The sequence below is a fragment of the Eretmochelys imbricata genome, chromosome 10 (genome assembly GCF_965152235.1).
Source record: "Eretmochelys imbricata isolate rEreImb1 chromosome 10, rEreImb1.hap1, whole genome shotgun sequence".
Lineage (NCBI taxonomy): Eukaryota > Metazoa > Chordata > Testudines > Cheloniidae > Eretmochelys > Eretmochelys imbricata.
In genome coordinates this window covers 5,196,511-5,219,460 of record NC_135581.1, presented here as the reverse complement: position 1 = coordinate 5,219,460, position 22,950 = coordinate 5,196,511, and the positions used below count along the sequence as shown (strand labels likewise).

At 44.0% G+C, this 22,950-nt stretch overlaps 1 protein-coding gene across 1 annotated transcript in view; it reads left to right on the top strand.

The window, feature by feature from the left end:
• Positions 1-22,950, top strand: part of LMF1 (lipase maturation factor 1) — a 339,188-nt gene that overhangs the window by 303,303 nt on the left and 12,935 nt on the right. The window contains exon 10 of the mRNA XM_077828568.1: positions 13,849-13,961. Coding sequence (XP_077684694.1) covers positions 13,849-13,961 — 113 coding nt within the window. The remainder of the gene's footprint in view (positions 1-13,848; positions 13,962-22,950) is intronic.

The window sequence follows — 22,950 nt, the reverse complement described above, 5'->3', positions numbered from 1 at the left end:
AGCACCAAGGGTGATGTCGTGGTGGGAGTCTGCTGTCGACCACCGGACCAGGGGGATGAGGTGGACGAGGCTTTCTTCCGGCAACTCGCAGAAGCTACTAGATCACACGCCCTGGTTCTCATGGGAGACTTCAATCACCCTGATATCTGCTGGGAGAGCAATTCAGCAGTGCACAGACAATCCAGGAAGTTTTTGGAAAGTGTAGGGGACAATTTCCTGGTGCAAGTGCTGGAGGAACCAACTAGGGGCAGAGCTCTTCTTGACCTGCTGCTCACAAACCGGGAAGAATTAGTAGGGGAAGCAGAAGTGGATGGGAACCTGGGAGGCAGTGACCATGAGATGGTCGAGTTCAGGATCCTGACACAAGGAGGAAAGGAAAGCAGCAGAATACAGATCCTGGACTTCAGAAAAGCAGACCTTGACTCCCTCAGGGAACTGATGGACAAGATCCCCTTGGAAAATAACATGAGGGGGAAAGGAGTCCAGGAGAGCTGGCTGTATTTTAAAGAATCCTTATTGACGTTACTGGGGCAAACCATCCCGATGTGTAGAAAGAATAGTAAATATGGCAGGCGGCCAGCTTGGCTTAACACTGAAATCCTTGCTGATCTTAAACACAAAAAAGAAGCTTACAAGAAGTGGAAGACTGGACAAATGACCAGGGATGAGTATAAAAATATTGCTCGGGCATGCAGGAGTGAAATCAGGAAGGCCAAATCACACCTGGAGTTGCAGCTAGCAAGAGATGTTAAGAGTAACAAGAAGGGTTTCTTCAGGTATGTTGGCAACAAGAAGAAAGTCAAGGATAGCGTGGGCCCCTTACTGAATGAGGGAGGCAACCTAGTGACAGAGGATATGGAAAAAGCTAATGTACTCAATGCTTTTTTTGCCTCTGTCTTCACGAACAAGGTCAGCTCCCAGACTACTGCACTGGGCAGCACAGCATGGGGAGGAGGTGACCAGCCCTCTATGGAGAAAGAAGTGGTTCGGGACTATTTAGAAAAGCTGGACATGCACAAGTCCATGGGGCCGGATGCGTTGCATCCGAGAGTGCTAAAGGAGTTGGCGGATGTGATTGCAGAGCCATTGGCCATTATCTTTGAAAACTCATGGCGATCCGGGAAAGTCCCGGACGACTGGAAAAAGGCTAATGTAGTGCCCATCTTTAAAAAAGGGAAGAAGGAGGATCCTGGGAACTAAAGGCCAGTCAGCCTCACCTCAGTCCCTGGAAAAATCATGGAGCAGGTCCTCAAGGAATCAATTCTGAAGCACTTAGAGGAGAGGAAAGTGATCAGGAACAGTCAGCATGGATTCACCAAGGGCAAGTCATGCCTGACTAATCTAATTGCCTTCTGTGACGAGATAACTGGTTTTGTGGATGAAGGGAAAGCAGTGGACGTGTTGTTCCTTGACTTTAGCAAAGCTTTTGACACTGTCTCCCACAGTATTCTTGTCAACAAGTTAAAGAAGTATGGGCTGGATGAATGCACTATAAGGTGGGTAGAAAATTGGCTAGATTGTCGGGCTCAACGGGTAGTGATCAATGGCTCCATGTCTAGTTGGCAGCCAGTATCAAGCGGAGTGCCCCAAGGGTCGGTCCTGGGGCCGGTTTTGTTCAATATCTTCATTAATGATCTGGAGGATGGTGTGGATTGCACCCTCAGCAAGTTTGCAGACGACACTAAACTGGGAGGAGTGTTAGATATGCTGGAGGGTAGGGATAGGATAGAGAGGGACCTAGACAAATTGGAGGATTGGGCCAAAAGAAATCTGATGAGGTTCAACAAGGACAAGTGCAGAGTCCTGCACTTAGGATGGAAGAATCCAATGCACCGCTACAGACTAGGGACAAAATGGCTAGGCAGCAGTTCTGCAGAAAAGGACCTAGGGGTTACAGTGGACGAGAAGCTGGATATGAGTCAACAGTGTGCCCTTGTAGCCAAGAAGGCCAATGGCATTTTGGGATATATAAGTAGGGGCATTGCCAGCAGATCGAGGGACGTGATCGTTCCCCTCTATTCGACATTGGTGAGGCCTCATCTGGAGTACTGTGTCCAGTTTTGGGCCCCATACTACAAGAAGGATGTGGAAAAATTGGAGAGAGTCCAGCGGAGGGCAACCAAAATGATTAGGGGACTGGAACACATGACTTACGAGGAGAGGCTGAGGGAACTGGGATTGTTTAGTCTACAGAAGAGAAGAATGAGGGGAGATTTGATAGCTGCTTTCAACTACCTGAAAGGTGGTTCCAAAGAGGATGGATCTAGACTATTCTCAGTGGTAGCGGATGACAGGACAAGGAGTAATGGTCTCAAGTTGCAGTGGGGGAGATTTAGGTTGGATATTAGGAAAATCTTTTTCACTAGGAGGGTGGTGAAACACTGGAATGCGTTACCTAGGGAGGTGGTGGAATTTCCTTCCTTAGAAGTTTTTAAGGTCAGGCTTAACAAAGCCCTGGCTGGGATGATTTAATTGGGGATCGGTCCTGCTTTGAGCAGGGGGTTGGACTAGATGACCTCCTGAGGTCCCTTCCAACCCTGATATTCTATGATTCTATGGAGGAAGTCCCACCCTAAGGGGCATGAGAGACAGACCTTTGTGATTCTTTAATTGGCTGGTACTCTCCATATAAACCCAGAAGCCATTTCTGGGAGTTGCTTGGGCAATGCAGATCTCTGGTGTGCTTCTGCCGCAGACCCTTCGTTGCTGTGACTTGCCTGAATCCCGGACTCTCAGCCTTGGCTTCTGACCCTGATCTTGGTTTACTGTTGTTGGCTTAGAATCATTGGTGACTTTGGGGAAAGACCTTAGCCCAGCCCGACCCCTATTCTTGCCTCACACTCTCAATCTGGTAACAGACTCTGATTCTGTGGTTTTGACCTGGCCTGGCCCTGGGCTGATCTTTGACTCTTCCGTCCGGATGTCGAGCAGCTCACCCCTTTCCTACAGGCTTCCCATGATGTAGCCCTGACACTGACTCTAAGTTCCCTGCTCAGAACAAATGAAGTTTCTAGCAGCACCTCTGAAAATTAGATCACTTATGCCTGGACTATACTGAAATGTTATAGTGGCATAATTTATGTTAGGGGTTTGAAAAAAACTATATCCCGGACAGATGTTGCTATGCCAACATAACCTCCAGTGTAGACACAGCTATGTTGGCAGAAGAGGGCTTCTGAGGACATAGCTAACTTCGTTCAGGGAGGTGGTGTTTCTACACCACCAGAAAAAACCAGTCTGTTGCCATAGGCTGCATCTACACTTCAAGCTTTGCCAACATACCGACGCTAGTATAGTCATCGTACTGTTGACATACCCTTATTTAAGTACCTAACTGGAATTAAGAGCCTAACCTTAAGCAACTATGTTTAAAAATAATTGGCATTATATATACCATGTACAGAGCACCCACTTGTCCCAGCCTACCTGTTGGAAGGATGAGTATTTTTCTGTCTTTAATACAGATCACTTTAGCTAGGAAAAGGCTGGGTTTTGTTGCTGTTGTTTTTTAATTGAATCACCCTGGGTAGATAGCTTGGGGAGCAGGAGGGATGAGAAACCAGGGAGGTTAAATTCCAGGAAAAAGGTTTGGGAATTCAAACTGGTTTTGCCCCAAAATAGTTAAGGGGGTTCATAAAACCAGGCTTCTCCTATCTCTGGATTACAGTTTATTTCTTTTACTTTTTTCCAGTTTTCCCAGGCTGCCCGATGACTTTTGGAGCAGCAGGCCTCAGAGCTTTGCAGTTTATTGAAGGTGGTCAATTAAGGAACTGACATATCCAACTCCTGACAAGCTGCAGAAAAGCTAGTAGGGCTTGGGGAAAAAAATTTACCATCCCTTTGTGCTGCTTGTGACAGGTTCCTCTTTGCACCTCATCACGTTTGACATATGACGCCTTCTTTCACTTGGGGCTTCCTGAGAAACTTTCCACTGTGGAGCATAACTACAGGATTTGCACTAGGGAAACACAGGCATGTTGACAGAAGTAGGCCCAAAGCCTGTCATGGCTGACATGGGCCTTCACTTGTCACATGTTTGAATAGCTGGCATATCCGAAACTTTAGAAGCTCAGGGATTTTGTTCTGGAGCTTCTAACTCTGAAGTGCAATTTATTAGTTGACTGCCACTTAATTACTGTCCTGGTCCCGCTTTAATTGCATGTAATATAATGTGACATTACTTTCCAGGAAATTGCTTTTATGATCTTAATTTTATTATCTAAATACAATATCCCTTTTCATTTGGTTTCTAAATCTCTTCCTTGTTTTGAATGTCTCAGCATCCCATGGGTGCTGTAGCTCTGAATTAATGTCCTTCGTTTAGTGTTGGGAGGGACATAACCAATCCAGTAACATGTCTGTGTCGCTTCTCCCTGTCTGCAGAAGAGAAAATCAACTACAGTACGCCAGAGGCATTGACATGTAGACATCAGTGAGCTTTTCTTTTTAATTTATGTCTTAGCAGCTGCTTAGAATGGGATTCCCTTTGTACCATCTTCCCAGCTGATAACATGGTCATGAGTATGTATAATATGAGTTATGTGAGACTCAACATATGTCTCAAGAATATTTTGGGCCTGAATCCCACAAGCACTTATGCACGTAGGAGTAGTTTTACTCATTTGAGCAGTGCCAATGACTTCATTGGAGCTACTCTCAGGAGTAAAGCTACTCATGTGCATAAGTGCTTGCAGCATCCTGTTCTTGATCAGCTGAGGAAAGGATATTGCAACAGTGCAATAATTTCTAGGCCACCATGTGACTTAACAAGAATCTGAGTCTGGTTCTGGCTGGAATTTCCATGGAGATGCTAGGGAGGAGGTGAAGGGGTAGGTTTACTCATCCAGAAGGAGCCAAGTACAATCCCAGTTCCTGCATTCAGAGAGGGCAAGGAGTACTCAAGCCAACCACCAGCTGTAACCCTAGCCTTCCAAAAGAGGGAAGGATAAGGCCATGCAATGTGCCTTCATAGAACTGGTCACTCATGGTGGTGGGAGAACACGTTTCCCCCTCTTTTGTCTTGGCCAAAGGCAATATGGTGAAGGCTGATCAGTGTGGTCATATTAGTAAATAAATAGATGCTCACTAATAATGAGAGCTTTGTTTCGGAACTGGACAGGATGATATGTCTTTTTGGTCTAAGTAGCCGATGTTTGTGCTTCCATTGTGTAGAATTGTCCTGACTGGTCAGAACCTCAACTGGTATAAATTGGCCTAGCTCCACTGAAGTCAACTTAAGCCAAGATCTGGCCCAATATAATTCCATGTATATTATTTAGAGAGGTCACTTCTAAATGGAAAGAACAAATTGATACTTCAGCGTGTGTATGCACATAAAAAGGGTGTGCATTATTAAATTAAGCTGTGTTGTGACATTATGGTACAAAAGACATCAAACTCAGTGTTTTGGCCCCTTTTATGGTGGATTCAGCATTGTTAACAAATGGCAACCAGGCAGCAAGATCCCATGTATAGTTTGTGTTTCAAAATGGGTCAGTGTTTCTAGTACTAGAGCATCCTAGACTTTACAAAATCCAGTTGTCCACCATAAGGACATTAGCTTTTTGCTGATGGGCACCAATGGAAAGTCCTAGCTGTTCTTAATAAAGAAAAATCAAAGATGACAGTTTGGTTGGTGAGTTGGGTTGGGTTTGTTGGTTTTTTACTATGACATGAAGAAAATTTATTCTATTCAGAGTGTCAGCTTTTCAGAGCAGGAGCTATTGGTTTGGATAATTCTGAGCACACTGTTGGTGCTATCAAATAATGAATAGTCGTAACAAAGCGATTGCTATATTGATACTGGTTTTCAAAGCCCAGTATCTTGTTCAAAGTATAATGTAACGTGTCCAAAAATATCTGAATACTGGGACAGTCTGTGACCTACTGCATACGGTTAAGTGTTCCAGCCACCCTCACTTGTATGGACAGCAGTGGTGGGAATTGTGCCCACTCATCTTATAGAGTGTTAGTGGGCTAAAATGGGGTCCTATGTAGGATCTGATGTGCAGTGATGCACTTCGTACAAATCTGAAGTTTGGGGAGTTTGATTTTGGATAAGCTGCCAAAAACCGGAGGCAACACCATTGGTACGATTGGCATTTGTTTCTCATTTCTCCACGCCTCTGCCTTTATATTTCTTAGGGCTTGTCTACATGGCAAGTTATTGTGTGGTGAGCCAGGGTGCGAATCTGCAATGCACCAGCTTGCTGCACAATGATGTCCTGTGGGGGCATTGGTACCACACAATGAAAGTCCTGGAGTGCACTTTTTGGCGTACAACTTCTTGAAAGTATGGTAGTGTCAGTGTGGGACATTACTGCACAACAAGCTGGTGCTCTGTAGGCTCACACCCTTCCTTGCTGCACAGTAACTTGCCAGTTAGACAACCCCTTAGGTACACAACCCTTGTGAGTTTGATCCTTTTCTATAAGACCTCCTCACTTCAACTAGGGTTTCCTGTAGTGACACATTATTATGAATAAGCTGACAGACCTGAAAGGGCTGAGAGAAAGTAATGTTACCTTGTGGATCAGACCGGATCTGGGAACAATAGGAAGGATAGTCATGTGCCCAAGGCAAAGGACTGGGAGTCAGGAGTACTAGATTTTATTACTCTGTGGCCTTCGCCAAGTCACTTAACCTTTCTTTGCTTCAGTTTTGTAATGGTATTATGGCGATAATGCGTGCTGGGGATGAGGGTTAACTGATATTTGCAAGTGTCTTTAAGATGGAAGGTGCTATAGAAAGGCATAGTACTTTTATTAGTTAGGCTTCCTTGTCCATAATTCAACATTTAGCATTCCAGCTGATATCACAAATGCCTTTAACACTTAAGGTTCCAGGAACTCCATCACAGCAGTGATGGGAGCCATATAAATGCCTAGATAGATAAAAGCATCCAGGATCATGAAGTTATCTTTTTACCCCCCTACTTACAAAAAAGTGGATATATTCTGATCCATGATCGCAAAAAATGCCCCCTTAAGACAGAAACCTTAAAATTCCAACCACCTTTGTCCCTTTATCATCTTTTAACACACACAATCCAATGGGGGGAATGTGCGGAGCTTGCCAACTATGCAAAATAATAATGCTGAGCTCCCATGCCAAATTTCCAGCTGTTTCCACATGTGCAGCTCATACTTACTTCCTCCAGTGCATCTGTGCCAGGACAAAGATTCAATAAAATGCCACGTTAATCCACAGTGCTTTTTTATTAAATGACCAATTAAAGCTAGAGGGAAAGGGTTCTTGTTCTCATGATTGCAGTTGGGAACATGCTCCCTGTAGTTCTGTGTGGGGCTTTTTTTTTTTTTTTTTTTTTCAATGTTTATACTCATTTGTTATCTCTTCAGTGTCTCATTACTGCTGACGACTCCACTGGGTTTCCCACAGCCTCTCTCCTATCTTAATCTATTTTTAATATTTTAAAGTACTTAGGTCCTTTTCAATGCACATTTAATATATTAGAAGCAAAAAATGCTATTTGAATGCACTGTTAAGGTTACCTGGTTAAACATCATAAAAGTCAGGTCATAGACAGTTAAGCTTCTCATGGTTCCAGTAGCTCACTCATGCCATTATTGTGAGTTATTTGTATTACAGAAGCACCAAAATGCACCCCCTCTCCCCGTGAGATTAGGCCCTATTGTGTTAGCCGCTGTGCAGAATCACAGTGACAGGCAGTCCATGCCCCCCAAAGACCTTAAACAGACAAGGCAGAAAAGGGAAGGAGTGAGTTGTCTGGTCTGTAGCCAGTCTGGGCACAGAACCCATGGCTTCTGACTCCTAGCCCAGGGCCCTATCTGGCTAGGCCACACTACCTCCCCGACATTATACACAGGGCCTGATTTTCAGAAGCACCAAGCTCTGAAGCTCATGTTGACTTCAGCTGGAGTTGTGGGTGCTCAGCAGCTCTGAAAATCAGGTGTATATTATGGTATATCTGGGTCTACATTTAATAGGTTGACTTGTATGGACTGGGATCCAGGAGACGAGGTTTCTATTCCCAGCCCAGCCATTGGCCTGCCTCTCAGACCAAATCACCTTGACTATGTTTCCCCTCCTTTGCCACCATATCACTTTACAGTTTAATGAGTTCAGCAGCGCAGTCGTTAGTGACGTGAGGCTTCTGCACGTTCCAGCCAGCAGCGGCACACGGGATCTAGGCTTTTCGTGCTGCGGAGGGCGTGTTCAGTGGAAATTTCTCCCAGCCGACTTGACTGGGGCCAGGGATGTGGTGGAAATTTCAAAAGAGAAGCGTGCTTCACGATCCACACGCCTTTCCTGGGGAGCACGGGGTGGTTAATTACTGTGTCAGAAACCAAATTGGCCAAGGATCCTGTTCCAGTGTTGCCACCTTTCATAATTTTCTCATGAGCTTCCGGATATTTGATGTCTTTCGTAAAGCCCCAGCACGTGGAGTCCAGTGCTTACGTGAGAATTTCAGCTTTCATTTAAAAAAAAAAAATCCTAACTTTCTAGCCCTAACAGCTGTGGAGAAAAGCTTGAACGCTAAAGGTTCAAAACCCAGCAGGCAAGTAAACAGAACCCAGCACTGATTAATTTTTAAAGGCTCACGATTTTTAAGCCAATCTCAGGATTTTGGGGATCTGACTCCTGTCCGAATGCTTTGGGTTGGTAATACAGCTGTTCTCCTAGTTAAGCTGTGCCTCGTGAGAGGTCCTCGCCCCCTGTGTCTGACCCAAGAGTCTGCAGTTTCTTCCTCCGTCAGTGCTTAGAATTGTTTCCACACAAAGGAGATCTCTCAGGCTTAGGCTGCTGTGGTTTCTCGCTGAGAAGCCACCCTCTGAAAATCAGGCCCCTTTAAGGTGTCTCCAGCTGGGCACTGAGCAACTGAGCCACCCAAAATTGCTAGTCGGTGTTGAAAACCTTGGCCTAAAATCTTTACATGAGGCCTGAAGCCTTAGGCCGTTGGCAGAGAAGTTGCTAGGTTTGCCAGCTCCGGCGATGCTCTTGTGAGCCTCGCAAGATTTGGGTTAAAGTCTCACGTGATTTTGGGTTCCTGGCTTCAAGAATCACTAATTCAACTTGCCTGCCATCTCCCATAACTTTCAATGGGGCTGAAACCCCCATGGCCATGTCATTCCCTACAGGCTTTGCATGCAGAATGGAGACTGCACCTAACCTCTCACTGTTTTCCGTCAGACGGACACCAGAGGCTGTCCCCCAGGGAAGTGGCCCCTTCCTCTGCCCTGCAGTTAAATTGGCTGGACACTAGGAGACAGAGAAAAGTGGAAGAGCAGAAGACAGCCTGAGGAGGAGCAAGGAGCTAATGAGGGGATTGCAGTGGGACATGGTGGGGCAGGACTGGAGGTACATGAGGGGGTAATAGGGAGGCTGAGTGGGCGCAGTGGGCTATCTGGGAGTACAGCAGGGAGACTGAGTGGGCGCGGTGGGCTATCTGGGGGGTACAGGAGGAGGCTGAGTGGGTGCAGTGAGTTATCGGCAGGGTACAAGAGGGAGGCTGAATGGGTGCAGTGGGCTATCTGGGGGTACAGGAAGGAGGCTGAGTGGGTGCAGTGGGCTATTTGGGGGCACAGGAGGGAGGCTAAGTGGGCACAGTGGGCTATCGGGGGGTACAGGAGTCTGACAGACAAAGGGCACAAGACCCAGGGGGTGCCAGGGAATGGGCGAGGCAGTGGGAAATGTCAGGTGTTAGTCTATGGGGAATGTAGGCAGTGGGGCTGGGGACGGGAGACTGGAAGCATGTGGCGGGGGAGTGTGAGTAGGGGAAGAGAGTAGGTGTGCGGGGTTGGAGACAAGGAGAAAAGTTAATAATAAGGGAGCAGGATGGATGCAGGGGGAGGGGGTAGAATCGCTGCTCCCCCATGGCAGGTGTTACAAGCTAAGGAGAGTTTATACCCAAGCAGCCAACAGAGAGACCCACGTTTGTGCATTTCAGGTTTTAAAAACGACCTGATGGTATTATTTATTAAATTCATGTGGTTTGCTCATGGCTTTTGAACACTGGGGATTGGCAATAGAGTTTGAGTCGGCCGATCAGGTGAAATTAAATGTGTGCAAGATAAAATCAGAGAGATGAAGGGGAGTGACATTTTTCTGAAAACTTGTCGGTGTAAAATACTGTGGTTTTCCCCTCAGCAGAGATGAGCGTGGGACAAAAACCCAAAAAGATCTGCTGCTGTTTGAACAGCCTGCCATCCATATTTGGTGTGTTCCAGCCACTCAGTTCTTTCTGTGTTTCCCATAGCAATGGAAATAACAAACTTTGCAATTATAGAAGATTTGCAGAGTAAACTTGCATTTTATTGATGCTCTGTGTTAATCACAGTCTTGCAGGTACGGCTGCTGGGTTTAGCTTTCCCACAGTGTCCCCTACTGCTTGCTTAAAACATCCATTTGGATACACATGTATAAAAGTCTTTTTATGAAACAATAAAGCTTCTAAAACCATGGGTAGGTGAAATGCTCTTTATGGAGATGTGCTGGGTATCTATATTAAATACACAAGCTGCGTTAATTCAGAGGAGGAAATAAATAGAGAGGGTCAAATTCTGCCACTTGCAGATTGCAGTGGGTGGGTGCAACACCCTTGAAATCAGTGAGCTAAATTCAGTGATCATTTAAATAAGGATGTAAATTGTACATTGGTCAGCAAATGGGTGTAAATTAAAGAGAATAAGACGTGACATGAAAGAGGTGTGCAAAATGAGTGTTTCAGAGAAGGTACAGCAGGCAGGTGCTCCTGTTTTCCCTCTCTCCTAATACCAGAGTAAGGCAGCAGCCAATTAAATCAAAAAAGCAACACATTTAAAAATGATAAAATAAATTTGTTTTTTCACATGGCATGCCATTAACCTGTGGAACTCACTGCTACCAGATATGACTGAAACTGTGATTTTAGGAATTGAAAAAGAATTTTATATTTATATAAATAGTAACATCTCCAGCTATATGAGACAGGATGTGACTTGTAATAGATGGAAACCTTCATGAATCCAGGCAAAAGCCAATCACTAGCTGATGGGGGTTAGGAAGAAACTTCTCCGTGGGTAGGTTATTCCATAATTGCTGTTTCAAGGATTTTTCCACTTTTGTCTGAAGTATCTGGCTTGGGATTCTGTCTGAGACAGGCTGAACCACCTGGACCAAATCAGTCTGGTGATTCCTGCAGTATGTCCCTACATGAAAACCTCTTGAATAGTTGCTTTTCCTGCTCTGTACCCACTCCCTCCCACTTCGGTGTGTAAGTCACACTCATTTTGCATGCCCACTGAGAGGCAAATGGAGTACAACCATGGTAGCGGTAAGGGGCACGTAGCAGGGAAAGCAAATAACAGGTCGGTTAAAGACAAAGCTTCCAACACATGCTCTCTACCGTGCTCTGTACCAGCCCCTCCACTTCCAGAGGAAATTCAGCACTCCTGGGCACAAACTGTGGGGCAGGTCACAGAATAGGCCAGATTCTATTTCTACTCCTAATCTGGTGTAATTTCATTGAATCCAGCGGAGGTACCTCTGCTATCATGGCAGTGTGCTTTAAAGCAGAATAGGATCCAGTGACTTCAGTGTGGCTCCTTACATCAGGGCTGAAATTGGTCCCCACCTGTTTTTCCACTAGGTCACCCCTTCAGATCCAGCTTAGCAGCAGCTGAAAGCCATCGACAGCTGAAGTCTGTTTGGTAGCCAGTGTGTGATGAGTTGATGGGTCTCGTGCCAGTTCCTGGTGGACCTCAGAGAAGCCTCCACAACGATTAGCACCCTCATTGTGGATATCTTGCTAATGAGACTGAACCGCCCTTACCTTGGGGATAAGTCTTGCCAGGACAGTGCTGCTGTTCCCTGTTGGGACCCTAGGAAGGGTTTGACGGGGCGGGGGGTCCTGTATAGGTGCCAGTCTCTGTGCTTTTCCTGATCTGTGGATGCATAGAAGGCTTTGTTCTCCAGGTCTGTAAAGCTGGCGTTTTCAGTATGCAATGACATTTCCCACAGGTGCATGACTAGGCTAATGAAATCCGGACTCTTCTTACTAGAAGGACACAACGGGAAATAACAAGGGCATTCCAGGCTGAGTAAACGCTCCTGTGTTTGTCCTCTGTTTTGTGGATATCGGAATGTCTGGAGCAGGAAGTCCTGAGTGCATCTTTGTTACTGCAGAGAGCCAACAGGATCTCTACTAACAGAGGAGTACAACTGGGTCTTGCTGCCTCTCCAAAGAATGTGTTCTCCATGGGCCAGGGCACCAGGTTGGGAGTCAGGAGACCCAGGTTTTACCTTGGCTTTGTCACTGACTCCTGGATGACATTGGCAAGTCACTGCATGTCTCTGCCTCAGTTTTCCTATATGTGAAATGGGAATGATGATGCTTACCCCCCTTTATAAAGCAATTTGAGATCTTCAGCTAAGTGATGTTCGAGTGTGAAGTATGATCATAATAAAAGCAGGGGTGGGCAAAGAGGAGGCAGGCATGTTACTGCTTGGACTCTGAAATCCGTAAGTACTTACGGGTCTGTTGTCTGGTTGTCTGTTGGTAGCTTTGGTGCGGCTATAGAGGCAGTATTTCCAATGAGAAGGCAGGTGCTTTTGTCACCATCAAAAACTAGAATTTGTAACTGTGATATCTTTGCATTTTCCTGACACTGCTGCATGCTTTTGTGCTATGAGAAGGCAACTGTAACCCTTTTAGATATAACGCCCCAATTTCAGTGTCACTTAACTCTGAATCTAGTTCTTGCCCCTATAATCTTCTTTCCCCCATAGTTTTTAATGAGACAGGATGTTCTCTCTTTTCTTTTTGCAAAATTTTCTTAATGTGTTTTCTGCTTCCTGCCGACATAGAGGAAGTATTCAATATACATTTCCCTTGGAGAGTTTGCATAGACCCATCTAGATGCGCTGAATTTGTTAATACATGCTGGGTGAAGCTGTCCAATGTTTACCCCACACATATGTTTGAAATTACAGCTGGCCCTAGAGATTACATATGATGTGCCAAGCACACATCCTCTCCTTCCAGACTCACTTCTTGTGCAAAGGCACAAATTCTAAACCACCATGTTAAAGGTGGGAGAAAAGGGAGAGAGAGAAAACCACTCTTCAGAATGAACCTTCCTCTCGAGTCTCTGAGGGCAGTGGATGCTGTCTTCTTATTTATATTCTACATTTCTCATATATCTTGTGTCCTGCAATGCAACACGGCTGTGGAACATGTCAGGTGTTGGTTTTGTAGCTATATGTGACACGGAGACATAGCGCAGCACTCTCCCTTAACTTTTTCTACCAGAGATGCACCCTCCAGACAACACGTTCAAATAAGCCCCCTGTAGACAGGGCTGCCCGGGTGGCATTTAAGAATCCATGGTTTCAGAAAGGGGGTGGAGATAGCCCCAGTGTTCTAGCCAACATTCCCATCTGTCACACAGGTTCTAGTGTCCAAGACGAGGTATAAGCTATAATGCATTTAACTACAAAATTCTTAGGCTGCCATTTGTGCTTTGAAGTCCCTTGAGCACAATATAAGACCACCATGATTCATGCTGTTACTTGTGGCAGCCAGTAAGGTGCTGCAGATCTTCACAAAGCAGCAGTACCATGCTGGGCCTGTATTGCAACATGCAAGGAATCACTTCTAGGCGAGGTGAGTTTAGTGCAAGGCTTACTGGTTTAGCTCAGAAAGAAAGCTCTGCTTTTGACAAACCAGGCAGATCTGCTGAGTAGAAACTCTGAAGGTTTCCAGCTTGTCACAGCAAGTCCAGCAGCTGGTAGAGACCACATGAGATTCCTTAATATCTATTCTCTGTCCAACAGTCTAACATGTTTGCTTTGTTTTTCTCTCCTCCCCACGTACTCCTCTTCTGCCAGACCTACGAACAGAATGAATGGATAATCCACTTGGCTGGAAAGCTGCTGGCCAGTGAAGAGGCAGCGTTGTCGCTGATCGCGTTCAATCCATTTGAGGGCAAGGCACCGCCAAGGTAAGCTGTTTCTATAAAGGTGACAGGTGTAGCCAGACTCCATCTACAATATTCTTCTTTATAGCTTGGAGGTGTCAACATTGTTTCTTTTTATTGTGCATTTTATGTCATGGGACACTGGTACCCCTTCAGTAGAGCTGTGCCTGCTGAAAAATGTACTCTCTAAACACCTTTACCACCTTCCTACTGCTCCTTGGGCTGACTTACAGTAGGTCAGCCATCCTTAGGTAGAGATAGTTCCCGGGCACTTGCATCAAGGGACAAGCATTTCTTCCCTTGCGCAGAAATCTTGGCTGTTGGTGCAGCCTGTGAACTTTACAACATTCCGCCAGCATCGCTTTGCGTGGTCAAAGCAAGAATACCATTTCCGGTGGCCAGTGAAATAATAGAGTGATCAGTGATTTATTTTCCTGCAGAATTATTTGGTTTTGTTGGAATTTTGGGGTTTCATTGAAAAAACGAAAACCAGCAACCAAAACCTGAAGAATTGCTACAAAAGGGACATCTTTCACAAAAAATGTCTGTTTTGTCAAAAAAACATTGGCTGAATAGTTTCTATCAGCTTTAATAATAATATCTGGCCCTTCACTCATACTCTGATGCTGTCAAAGTGCATTAAACGGATTCAGATTCACAACACCTACGTGAACTAAACGTTCTTGGGAAGGAGATCTCATCCTTTTCAGGTCTAACACAGAGAACCCCAAATTATCTGAGAAGGGACTTAAAGCTTCCTAAGACTATCCATCGGAATACCAAACTCTGTTCTTCTATTACATATATATATATATATATGTTAGGGCTGTCAAGTGATTTAAAAAATAATCCCGATTAATCACACTGTTAAGCAATAAAAAAACACCATTTATTTAAATATTTTGGATGTTTTCCATATTTTCAAATATATTGATTTCAATTACAACACAGAATACAAAGTGTACAGTGCTCACTTTACATTTATTTTTATTACAAATATTTGCACTGTAAAAAACAAAAGAAATAGTATTTTTCAATTCACCTAATACAAGTACTGTAGTGCAATCTCTTTATTATGAAAGTTGGACTTACAAATTAAAAAATCTCACATTGATACCTTCTTTGCATTTTGTCAAATCTGCAATGAAAGCATTCTTAAAATGAACAACATGTGCTGGGTCATCATCCAAGACTGCTAGAACATGAAATATATGGCAGAATGCACGTAAAACAGAGCAGGGGACATACAATTCTCCCCCAAGGACTTCAGTCACAAATTTAATTAACCCATTATTTTTTTTAACGAACGTCATCAGCATGGAAGCATGTCCTCTGGAATGGTGGCCGAAGCATGAAAGGGCATACAAATGTTTAGCATATCTGGTACAAAAATACCTTGCAATGCCAGCTACAAAAGTGTCAAGCAAACGCCTGTTCTCACTTTCTGGTGACATTGTAAACAATAAGCGGGCAGCATTATCTCCTGTAAATGTAAACAAACTTGTCTGCCTTAGCGATTGGCTGAACAAGAAGTAGGACTGAGTGGACTTGTAGGCTCTGAAGTTTTACATTGTTTTGTTTTTGAGTGCAGTTACGTAAGAAAAAAATCTACATTTGTAAGTTGCGCTTTCATGACAAAGAGATCACATTACAGTACTTGTATGAGGTGAATTGAAAAATACTATTTCCTTTGTTTATAATTTTTACAGTGCAAATATAATAAAAATAATATACACTTCCATTTCAATTACAACACAGAATACAACATATATGAAAAAGTAGAAAAACATCCAAAATATTTAATAAATTTCAATTGGTATTCTATTGTTTAACAGTGTGATTAAAACTGCGATTAAGCGCCATTAATTTTTCTTTAGTTAATCGTGTGAGTTAACTGCGATTGACAGCCCTAATATATATATCATTATATGTAATCTTCCTCCTACACCAAAAGGTAAATCACCTGGAGTTGAGGTTACCTGTGTGCAATTCCCACCAACATAAACCAGAGCTTCCTAATATCAGGGAGTCTTCTGTTTTCCTAAAATCCTTCAGACACCTTGCTCTGCTGATCTCATTCATCCAGATGATGCTTAGATACTGCATGGACAGGTGCTATAGAAGATTTTCAGGCAGATTGACCAAATTCAGATTTGATTTTACCAAACCATCTCCTCGCCTAGCAGAACCCAGAACGTAGATTCAACTTTAGTGTGCCCACGTTACCCTCCAGCCATTACAATCCAAGACTTTACATGGAAGACGGTCATGGTTTGGAAATATACATTTATTCTCTTCAGAGCCTCTGACCTTCCCTTCTCACTAGCAATGTGAAGTAAACCAAGAGACAGTGCCATACTGTTGAGAACAGGCTCCGACAATACATAGTGCATTAGTCTCTAAGGTGCCACAAGTACTCCTTTTCTTTTAGTGCATGGAGTATTACCCATAGCCAGGAGACTCACAAACCTAACAGAGCTCCCATAAATTCCAGTTTATTGTTCGAGGCGTATTATTGGGTAATATCACAGTTTGTTCAGTTACACAATCAATAGATCTGTTACACCAAAATAATTACATGTTGGATGTAATCCAAGGGGGTTCTTGGGGCACTTCTATTAATTCTTCCTGCAAAAGGCACACTGGGATATATCAGGGCGTCCCTTGCCGCTGAATGATACAACTTTAATAATGTTTACTGAGGGTTTCTCGGCTCTGATTAGCCCTGCCTTCATTAGCTTTACAAATGAGCAACAGATCACTTATGTCGCCTGCCCAACTTGTCTCCCTGGGCAGTATTAAAAGGAACGTGGAGTAGAATGTGAAGCCTGTTCTCTGGTGGAATTTGGTTACCCCATCACTCCTTGGGTTTTTTTGTGAGCTTTCACTCTGATCTACTGTGTTCCTTAAGCGAAACATGGCTGCACCACTGGACTCAGTATCTATTTGGGCAGCTTCTTATGCTAATTAATAGCACAGAGCACGTTGCCAACTCTCTGATAATGCAGGAGGGGTGAAACTCACCCTGGTGCGGAGGGCACTCTCTCAGTTCTGTATTTCCTCTCTCTGGTATAGCAAAGGCACCCATTCTAGGCTCCTGGATCCTAAGCCATCACATCTCTAGGACAGAGATCTGCTTGTCTCTCTCCTTCCTGAGTGGAGTTTTTCCAGGCTACACAGTTCCCTGCCCTACACTGTACTATTGCCGGAAAGCCAGACTGCCTAACTAGGCCAGAGCCTGCACATCGCTTACTCTTTGAAGGCTATGAACAGTGCATTGCCAGCGGTTACAAGTTACCACACCGCTTTGTCTAACGCACATCTTTTATTAAGGTGAAAGCATTACAGAGAAAACCTATTACAAACAATAAAAGAACCTAACTGCATGCTAATAAGCTTACCAGAGATCACCCCACCCACCCCCAGCTCCAGTGGGGGCTGTGGCAGGAGTCAGTCCTTCAAACCCCACCAAGGGGGTTTTCTGTGGTTCCCAGTTGACAGCAGCCTCAGAATAAGCTTAGTAGATAAGCCTGGTTCTTTATATATCTTGGGCCTTTGTTCTCCAGCCTTCTGGACCAGGCAATCTGCAGACCGCGGTTCTCTCTTCAGGGTGTAGCTTCGAAAGGTTGGGGGTTTGCATACCTGGCAGAGGGCATTTGCATTCACCTCTCTCTAGATATTTCCCTGCAATTCCACTTTGCATGTCTTGTCCCCAAACACCATTCCTGTCTGCCACCTGATTGTGTTGTCTTGTGATCATCCAGGCCCCCAATAATCCATAACCTTTGGACTCCAAAGATACTTACCCTTCATTCAGCAAGGGTTTTTCAAGGGGGTTGCTGGAAAGTGCCCTAGCCATCAAAGACACCCCACCACCACCATTGAGTCCCGTATCTGGGCTGCACAGGGGCACTGCAGCTAGCTGGCCTTGCAGGGTTACCTCTGCAAAGGCCACGGGGAGAGGTTGCTGGGGGATGGGCCTGAATTCATGTTACTGCACAATTGTCAAGAATGAGCTGGGATAACAGCCACCAGAGAACACCACTGTGTTCTTGCCTTGTTGCGGCCGCCCAGCTCACCAGGCCTGGTTTATGCAGGTGGATTTCCATCCCTGATGTCACCAGACTCCACTTGCGGAGAGTCTGAATGCTTGGGCTTTAACTGTGTGGAGTTAACCCTTTGGGCACGTCTACACCGGGATAAAAAGCCCACAGCACCAAGCCTCAGAGCTGACTGAGAGGGGTCAGCTGACTCAAGCTTGCAGGGTTATAACATTGCAGTGTCAACATTTGGAATCTTCCCTCCCCCACATGGCTTCAGAGCCAAGGCTCCAGCCGGTGCCAGAACATCTACACTGCAATGTTAGAGCCCCAAGAGCCCAAATCCACTGATCTGTGCCAGCCGCAACCATGTCCCTGGTCTTTCTTTGCAGTGTAGACATACCCTTCAAGTTCTCCAGCATGGTTCCTTTTTAAAAAAGTCCTGAAGGCTGGCTGCCTCTGTGGGTTGCTAACAGAATCTGGAGCCCTTAGACACTGGCTTGAATCAGGCACCCCTGTTGGCAGCAAGCAAAAGTTGTCACCATCTGACAGCTGTGGGCAATAAACAGCTCTTGCAGTTGATTAAATAGCCAAAGTGTTTGATAATCCCAAAAGCTGTTTATTGCCAGGATACCCCCAGTGCCATAAACATTGTTCCTATTATACACCAAAAACTCCTCTAACAACAAGCAGTAACGACTTAAAAATCAAGGAGAAATACACGTTATTTCTTGCCTTGTTGCGTGTTCATAAAAGATGAGCTGCATGTTTACATCTTTCATGCACTTTTCAGCATTATCACGTTAAAACAAAAACATGTAACCGAGTGCAGGGTGAGTTTAGAAACAAGAGAATAACTGTGAGATGTGGCTGGGTTAATATTAATTTTTTACAGGCTGTGATCAGTTACTGTGTTCTGCAGAAGGAGAGAAAATAGAAGATTTATGTATTTTAAAAAAACAAACCATTATCATCGTTAGCAGCTCTCTTACTTTGTAAACTCTTCTGTGATGGTCAGTACATATTATATGTAAGGAGGCAGATGGTTTTGTATCACCAGTGGGTCCTGAAAGTGATTTTATAACTGCTTTGATGCCATCTGTTGAATAGATGGTCCTCTATATCTTGTAGAACACCATCTTGATTCATCACTTTAGTGACACCAGTTTTATACCATCATAGTTTCCGTTTTCACTTTTCCTCTGTATAAACAGTTATTTGACTGTGTGCTTTTTTACTATACTCTGAGGGTCCCAATACACTTTTGGGTGATGTAAAATAATAAATGATAATTTAAATTCTCATTTTGGTCCAAATCCAAGCCCATAATCTGGATCCAACTTTGGGTCCAGATCCAAATTTGCAGCTTGAATCTCTCTTTAATGATCCAAAATAGAACACTGAAATTTGCCAATGTTTGGGTTTGGATCTGGATTTCCTGCAATTCAGGAGTGTTTGGATTTGTGATTTTGGTTCCTTCCATTTTGAGGATAAAAAGATTCATAGATGCTCAGGCCAGAAGGGACCATTATGGTCATCTAGTCTGACCTCCTGAATAACACAGGCCAGAGAACTGCCCCCAAATAATTCCTAGAGCAGAGCTTTTAGAAAAACATCCAATCCAATCAAAAATTGTCAGTGATGGAGAATCCACCACGAGCCTTGGTAAATTGTTCCCATGGTTAATTACTCTCACCATTAAAAAATTTACATCTTATTTCCATTCTGAATTTGTCTAGCTTCAACTTCTAGCCATTGGTTCGTGTTTATACCTTTCTCTGCTACATTGAAGAGCCCATTATTAAATATGTGTTCCCCATGTAGATATGTATAGACTGTGATCAAGTCAGCACTTAACCTTCTCTTTTTTATGCTGCATGGATTGAGCTCCTTGAGTCTATCACTGTAAGAAATGCTGAGCACCCACCCTCTGTCAGTCAGGCCTCTTTAAAGTATCTCAAATTGGGCACAAAACACTCAGGCACCGTAAATTACTAGCCACTTTTGAAAAAAAACACTAGTTAATTTCTTGGTTTTACACCAATTTTTTCCCCACAAAACCTTAATTTGAACATTGACATCAATAGTTGAAAATGAAAGATAATTTTTTGGGTCTCATAGGCTCCAATGATCCCACAGTCAATGCATAGACTGAGGGCATCTACTAACCCAGGGATTCTCAAACTGGGGATCGGGACCCCTCAGGGCATCACAAGGTTATTACATGGGGGGTCATGAGCTGTCAGCCTCCACCCCAAACCCCGCTTCACCTCCAGCATTTATAATGGTGTTAAATATATTAAAAAGTGTTTTTAATTTATTAGGGGGGTCGCCCTCAGAGGCTTGCTATGTGAAAGGGGTCACTAGTACAAACTTTGAGAATCACTGTACTAACGCATACGCTCCAGCCTACATCTGACTGCTACAAATCTTTAACACACCTTCTCTCCCCACCTTACAGCTAATTATTCTGCCCACCAAGGTTCTGTTCCACTTCAGTAGCTGGGTGGAAAAATTCTAATTTTCCTACTATTTTCCCCCCATTCTAAAGGGAATTTTGAGACTTAATTATTTTCATTCCCTGCTAGACTAAATAATTAGGGGAAGGGACTGTTTTCCATAAGAACGTTAAGTTCCATACTCCATAGAGTTTATTCTGCTAATGGAAACTCTACACCTCGAATAGCCAAGGGACTTTCAAAATGAGTTAATGCCTTCAAAATGAAATTTCTGAGACCAAAGTTTGTAGGTTTCTTTACAGCTCTGAAAATTATAGTATTTTTTCAAGTGTGATAAATGTAAAATGAGAAACAGGTGACTGATTAAAAATGAGTGCATTGTTGAATGCACAGGCTAATTGAGTGTGAAACTTTACTTCAAGCAAAATGATGTTATTGGAATGTAGATGTACAAAATATTATTGTTCGGTGGATAGTTCATAAAACATTCACCATCTTAAATCTAAATGGTAGGATTTCAGCTAAGAAATGAACACGTGTTTTAACATACCATCATGGAAACAGAACTACAACCTAAAATGGATTTTGCTTACAAAAAGAGCAAAAAATTGTTTTCATTTCTGACTGTAAATGTTCAGTGACTCTCGTGTGAAACTTTTCAAATGACAGCCCTTCTTTTTTCATTTCTTAGACCCACTTGCTTGGAAACCTGTGGGTATTCATTTGAGTTTTATCCCATAGTGGTAAACTTTAGTTGATGAAGCCTCAACACGCAATTTAAAAAACTAGACCCTGAAACCCAGTTTTATTCCTACAGTCAATATCTTTTAATCTGATATTATTTGACTAGAAGAGCCTTAGAGGTTAGTATGATGTAGTAAGAAAAGGAGTACTTGTGGCACCCTAAAGACAAACACATTTATTTGAGCATAAGCTTTCGTGAGCTACAGCTCACTTCATCGGATGCATTCAGTGGAAAATACAGTGAGGAGATTTATATACACACAGAACATGAAACAATGGGTGTTACCACACTGTAACCAGAGTGATCACTTAAGGTGAGCTATTACCAGCAGGAGAGCGGGGGTGGGGGGGGTAATAGGGGGGACGACACACCTTTTGTAGTGAAAATCAAGGTAGGCCATTTCCAGCGGTTGACAATGGCCCACCTTGATTATCACTACAAAAGGTCCCCCCCCCCCCCCCCGGCCGCTCTCCTGCTGGTAATAGCTCACCTCAAGTGATCACTCTGGTTACAGTGTGGTAACACCCATTGTTTCATGTTCTGTGTGTATATAAATCTCCTCACTGTATTTTCCATTGCATGCATCCTATGAAGTGAGCTGTAGCTCACGAAAGCTTATGCTCAAATAAATTGGATAGTCTCTAAGGTGCCACAAGTCCTCCTTTTCTTTTTGCGGATACAGACTAACAGGGCTGCTACTCTGAAACCTAGTATTTTGTAGTGTTCGTGTTCCATCTGTTTTATTTCCTGTGTCTTTAGTAGCCTCAGGACTTAATGTATATGGACCAGATCCTCAGTGGGCATAAATCAGGGTAGCTCCATTTAAGACCTATCTTGTGTGTTAGCTAACATTGTATCTAACATGAGGGAAGATCTTAGGCAGTGTCTACATGGCACGCCAGTGTTTGCGGCATGTAGGCTATGCGTAGCTACACGCTGCAGTGAAAAGCAAGCTATGTCGCACGTCCATGAACGGCACTGGTGCTGCCCGAGCCTTTCACTGCAGTGGGGAAGAGCTCCAGCAACGGAGATCTGGCAAACCCTATTTAGCCGCTCCTCCCTTCCTGCGAGAGCCTTTCCGTGTTGCCGAAGTCTTTCCTGCAGCAGGGAAATGTTCCAGTAGCCAGGAAGCAGCGAGACACGACGTGGCTAAAAACAGCAGCGTAGACGGAGAAACAGAGCTTGAGTGAGTAGAGAGCCATGTCGGGTATGTGTTTGGGTACGTACCCCCAGGCATAGGCATGTCTACTCGCCTCGGTTGTGCCTCACCGTCTAGATGGCTGTTTATACCCATGCTAGAGGGGCTACACGTGTGTACTCTATGTGCCGCTGAGAGAAGCATGCAATGTAGATGTACCCGTAGTGAGGATGGAGTAGTTTGTCGTTTTCACATGAGTTCGGAGGTTGAGGTAAAGACTGTGGGAGATCTTGAGATATTCCTTGACCTGCTAACTCTTATGAAAATCATAAACTGCTTTGTCTTCACTAGGAATTTACCTTGTGTTAGTTACCAAGTATTAGCTAACACAAGATAAGAATACACTTTTTTTTTTCTCCAAGTGAAGATCAGGCCTTAGAGTCAATAGCTCTTAGGTTCTGGCCATTAGTTGGGTCAAAGGCATATAGAGGGGAAATAACCAGAAACATTATATAGATACTATTTCATGGATTCGTTCACACAGTACATTTGTAGCGAATGTGAAAATGAAGTGGCTACTGGAAACCTCTGAAGCAAGTGGCTGAAAAATGTGAAAACAACGAGAAGTCCT